General features: G+C 43.4%; 1 protein-coding gene across 1 annotated transcript; it reads right to left on the bottom strand.

Annotated features, from left to right (window-relative positions):
• Positions 1-3071: 3071 nt before the first annotated feature.
• Positions 3072-4153, bottom strand: LOC105562434. Its single transcript, XM_012013275.1, has 2 exons — positions 3406-4153; positions 3072-3326 (listed from the first exon to the last, which is right to left on the bottom strand). The coding sequence occupies exons 1-2, from the start codon at positions 3572-3574 to the stop codon at positions 3184-3186; spliced, it is 312 nt and encodes a 103-aa protein (XP_011868665.1). The 5' UTR covers positions 3575-4153; the 3' UTR covers positions 3072-3183.
• Positions 4154-5959: the final 1806 nt, after the last annotated feature.

Genomic DNA, 5959 nt, shown 5'->3' on the forward strand with positions numbered 1-5959 from the left:
ATATACAGGGGGAGACAATGCCATGCTGATAATTCTCTAGCCCCTTGTAGCGCGTTTTCAACGGATAAAGTTCTAGATATTTCAGAAACAAGACGATTTAATTTAATTGTTGTCATTATTAGCATAAAAGTTTGCAGTTGAAAAATCGCTTGAATTAACAGACAAGTATGCAATTTTTGGCTTCACGCAGGTTACCTTATCTGTATTTGCGGGGAATCATCGTTTTCCCCGTATACCGAGCTACCCTGCTCCCACGAGCCATCTCCAAAGTAGTTTCTGAAGTACGATGTGGCCACTCCTCCGCTCTGCCAATTATTCCCTGCCACACGTCGGGCACTGATGGAGCAGCCCGCGAGAGAAGAGGCGTAGGGACATGATAAATCTCCCTCGGGGGAAAAACTAGCCGCCCAAAAATATATGCACGCCGGAGATGGATGGGTGGAGTGCAAGGGCGGTGCCCGGGTACGGAGGGAGAGTTTCGTCTCAGTTTGTTTCTTCGGGACTCCTCCGTAACCTGGTCCCTTTCTCTCCTCCGTCCCCTGTCGTCCTCGCGGCGTGGCGCTTTTTTGTAAATTTTTTGGCGATCGAACGATTAGGGGAGGGCGGCGCTCGTCAGTCAACTCGGTGGATGAATCTTCGGCGTATGCAGATATGCGCGTCGCCACTCTTGGGAACGACTTAAAAATAAAAATCCTGCGCGCGATAAAATTCAACAACGTGTTCGACACCGCGCCAGCTGCTCATTGAGAGCGCGTGCGGCTGAACGCTCGTGATTAATAAAAGTCGTCGCAATCATTATTGGAAAACATATTGCAAGGCCCTCGAAGTGTTAAGTTCTCTTGTGAAAAAAAAAGTTTCAACAGCGATAACGAAATCACTATAAATTTCACCGAATTAGAAGTAAAGTAAAATCGATAAGACGTGAAGAAATGTAAGTAGGAAGATACTCCGAACCAATCGAAGCAAACTATAGACATATGATCCTGCATATTCAAAACGCAGCTCGCAGGGCCAGTGTTTGGTCGTTCGTGCCGCGGTTCGATCCTAGGAAAATATTCTCTTTTCCCCGTGTGTCACGTCGTTGCCTTCCAATATACTAATTTCGGCATGTCTTAACAAATGAAAGGCTTTGGCGCGTCTGCATCGTTCCGTAGCAGCCTTCCCAAATATTTATTATTTCCTATGCCGGATGTTCCTCGGCCGAGGCACGAAGGGACGCGACACCGTGGAGGCGCACTTTTCTTCGCCGATGCGAACCGCTAATGCACGTGCAGCCGCATCCCATACGCCGGCGGTCGTTTGAAGTCCGAACATGTTTGAACAGCGGTCATTGTCTTGTCTTCAGTTTCTTCGTTTTCTGTTCCCCGTCACCGCCGCTACTGCCTGAGAATGGGCATTTCGGTTCAGATAAGAAGCGAGTCAAGAGCCACGCGAAAAGCATTTTTTTACGACTCCGACGCTTCGAAACATTTCGAATCAAACGATACGTTATCGTGCAGATTCTTCGACGATAACGAATGGATACCACACGTGATCGCTAACATTTCTCCTACGCGCAGCAACTTTACTGCTATCTTGAGAAATAGATGAACAAGAGTACACCCTTTCGTCGTTGTTTCATTTAAATATAATGTCGTCATTACATTAAGATATCATAATTGCATAAAGAGCCGGAAATTGTTTGAAGCACCACCAAGAAAGCTTAAACTCGACCGAACACTAAGCACGTCTTATTTCGTGACCTAATATTTGACTTCCACCACATTGGACGAGTCTTCCACGGTTCGACTGCCGCCGTTTGTTTGCAGTCTGCCTTTCGGTTTCGACTCGTGCCAGGTTGATTTAGGATTTAAGGATTTCGACGTTTGTTATTCGACGATCACGTGAATAAATATACTTGAGGTGATTCCTCTATTTAGGCAACCGCGGGTGGGCTCGTCACAGTTATTCGCGTAGATCGACTGCTCGCGAATTCGCGTAGACAAGCTTATCAAACGAAACGTTATTGAAATATCAATTTTACTAGTTATATTAAAAGGCACACGAATGGAGGCGATATCTGTACGTGATAAAGAGAAACTTTTCAAGAATAAATATTAAGCCTGACGAATCTTAGATATTGGTTTTATCTCTTGAAAGATCAGAGGCTAAATTTTAAATAAACTAGTTCACCAGTAGTTCAGTACGCGAACAAAGAATTCGATTTCTCAAGCGGAAGACTTGGAGCTGAAGACACTCGATTGTGAGAAAAAAGGAAGACTCGGAAGTTCATCGAAAGAACCGGTGGTATTCTCTGTTTGGATAGTCTTTAACTGACCATTACACCTGAATGAGCCGCCTCAAAATGGAAAAGGGCAGCCTGATCCTTGATCCGACCGGCCTACTTCCTGTGAAACCCGAATGGGTAGACCTTAGGGACCAACGGTCAACGGTAATAATGACGAATGTTCTCTCACATGATTCCCGACGAGCCGCGTGTCGTTCCTACGTTTCCAACTGGGGCCTTACCTGATTTCCTTTTAAGCGTATTCGTTCACTGCCCGAGTATACTCGAGGAATCAACAAGACGCCTAAGAATCTCGGATCGCGTGATCGCAAAAAATCGCAGTATACTGTCTCGCTGACCGCGAGGCGCGATTTTTGATCTTTCAGGAACGACTTGTTCTACTTTTACGAAGGAAATTCGCAGAATTGAACTTTAATATATAATAGTATTACATATGGTTGATACATTTGACCACATTCGCCCATTATTATTTTTATGTCATTACGTACATTTTTCTACCGAAAGTACACAATGGGAACGTCGTCCGCCCAAATAAAGAACGTAAAACAATACGCTTAAGCGCTTTTTTGTGCACACAATCGGTCACGTTTGCGAGTGAGAACTGCAATTTCCAAGTAATGACGAGCATCTGTTACGGCGCGTAGATTGTCGTTATTATCGTTTACGACTGAAGATATAACGTTGTATCGAGAGCAAGTGATCCTTCTAACCACAAACCACACTCACCTTGAACGTATTAGAGTATCCAGCATCATAAGGTAGAGCAACCTTCGAAAGTGTTAAAGTCAATTTTACTTAAATTATATGGACATACACTGCGTATCGTGTAGAAGGGACAAAAAATATAGTACAACTGACATTGATAGTAAGAGAATAATTGTACAGTTTTATATGTGTTACATCAGACTTAAATGCAATAATTTTGCAAATCTCGAGCGCGATGGGCCGTCGCGATCGATCGTCTCCCATCGATCATTTCCAATGGCAAGCTGCAACCGTCGCTGCTCTGCTTTCGTCGTCCACGGACTTGTCGGTGAGTCTTAAAAGAGACAGCTCGTGACATAACACGTCTCGTAAAGGGACGAGTTCGGTGCGCGAGGAAAGCGTGGAGGTAGCACCTTTTCCACTCTTACACACGAATTCCCATTCTCCTGCCTGCGAATCGAAGGACCGATCTGCTGCCCTTGTATTCACAACACCGCCATCATCATTGTCGCTTCCCTCCCCATTCGTTTGGGGGTTGCTCCCGACGAATTGTGCGGGCACGGAGAAACTGCGTCGCGGCATGGTGGGGACGTGTGGCCGCACGCGTGTTTACTTAGGATCATCCCGCTCAGCCACCGGGATAATTCCGGAATCCCCGTGCAAATCCCCGCGGCATGCCCGATACGGAATTATAGGCTGTACGAAAATCGTTGGCAAAATGTGCACGAGGGCGAGATGGTCGAATCGCTTCGAACGCGACGCCTTATTCCATCCGTTGAGAGTCTTACGAAGCCCGCGACGATATATTCAGGAATTCGACGACGTGTAAAGATCGGAGCATCTGCCGGCGTGCGCCGTGATTTTTGTAATTACGGTATGAGCCTAATCGACTTCCGCCAATAAATCAGCTATATCAAGCTAAGCTGCGCTGGTAACCTGATAACTGTACCGCCCTTTGCAGTTCCTGTTTGTTGTCGATCCCGTTGGCTCGGTGTCCCCTTACAGGTCTCCACTTGCCGTCCAGAAGTCCGCCGGCTAGTTGGAAACGGGTCTCGAAACCGCCACCGCTGGAAAGTTTCGCTTGTAGTTTCTCCCGCTTCGTCCGACACAAAGAACGCCAACTGTCGCCGACAGAGACACTGTCCAGATCACCACTGGCGGTTCATTAAAAATGTTGGAGCAGCACTTGCGGCTTGGCCCACCTGGTTTCCTGTCGTGCTCAATAGATTGACGCTGGGCGACGACAATTTCAACGCTATCGTCGTCAAGACGATTATCAGATCTTCGCGCATACGCTCGCACTGAAAATATTAGCCTCGCGATAATGTGATTCGCGGTTCGCATATCCCGAATACGTTTCTACGAATAGGTTCCACATAGAACCTTGAGGAACGTCCGGATCAGGTCGTGAGTTTATCGAACGGGTACAGCAATAAGATCTTCTGTCGCGGAATAAATCAACATTGTCATTAGGCGTACTCGTGATTGGCATGATCGAGCCACTATTACGGGATCTCGTTTGACGAGTATACAGCCAATTTCGGAGCGATTCGTGATGCCGTAAAGCCGTTCTGGTTCCGAATGATTTGTCCGAGCACGGGCGCATGCAATTTCCATGGATGTGCGACTGTCGTATCTTTTACGAGGTACTGCGCCGTTTCCGTTTATGGCAGATCGTGCAATAAAACGGGATCGCGAATAGCAAAGCGCCAGAGCAAAGTGTGCAAGGTAAATGAAACTGACATATCGCTCTTGGATGTCTCGGGTATCTTTGGATATTGCGTCGATTGCAATATACATGCCATGGAAATCGTCATTGTCTCATTGTCAGTCGAGTACATATTTCAACAAGCCCGATTATGTAGATATTATACTAATACGTTACACTCATTACATCTAATAATTAACAACGTTAATTATATTAAAAAAGGGAGCAATAAATATTAATACTATTGTAAAATAATAATTATGTATAAAATTTCAAGAATGTTGTAAAGCAAAAATGTACGACAGAATTGAAGAGTATCAACATGGTATACAGTTGAAAAATTTGTGTTAAATTTAATATATCACATGTCCGAAACGGTCCACACAAATTTGTGTGTTAATTTAACATAATATGGATATGTTAAACGATCACACTGATACTCTGTTAATATTTCAACACAAAATAAATGCATATTTCAAAATAAATTTGAAATTAATTTTGTGTAAAATTAACATATTTTTAATGACAAAATGAATTTTAAGAAATGAAATTTTCACATTTTACATAATAAGTCAAATGACGGTTTATAAAATCAACATTTTATTCCGTAAATTTTAACAGATAAATCTTGTTACTAATACATTTGAGATCAATTAACACAAGAGCAATATGTTAAATTAACACATGAATCTATTAAACATTTAACACGATTTTAACTGGCGTTTTCTTTAACAAGAAAACACAAATTTTCGAACTGTAGTGTCTCGCGCCAATGGATTTAATTTTACTAACCACTACAAATTGGCACTAGTTTTTTATATCAAATCTTTTTTACGGCGCGTGGATTTGGCGCTCTTTACCTTTTACCTTCATTGAAAAGGTAATTTCGCTAGCGACAAATAAAAAAGACTCTGTACGACCGTCGGAATCAAAATGAAATTTTTATTTGTTTCTGACTCCAACCGTTTTTATATTTGGTAATTTTGTTACTTTATTATTCTACGTGAAATCATGCAATCGATTATACATATATTATCTCGATATAGTCGACAGCAGTGAGATGTTAAATTAACTTAACGCGGGAGGTATTTATCGTTGGAGAAGTTATTCAGCTTCTATCAAGCTGACGTACGTAATTATAATTAAAATTTACATAGCAATGCAAGCGTGGCCTTTGTAGCCGAGCCGGAGCGGCTTTGTAGCCTCGATAGCATGGTTTGCGTGCACTTGAAGCGACGTCATAGTTATCGCTTGTTCAC

Source organism: Vollenhovia emeryi, unplaced genomic scaffold (genome assembly GCF_000949405.1).
Source record: "Vollenhovia emeryi isolate VEMERY1.0 unplaced genomic scaffold, V.emery_V1.0 DF939188.1, whole genome shotgun sequence".
NCBI lineage: Eukaryota > Metazoa > Arthropoda > Insecta > Hymenoptera > Formicidae > Vollenhovia > Vollenhovia emeryi.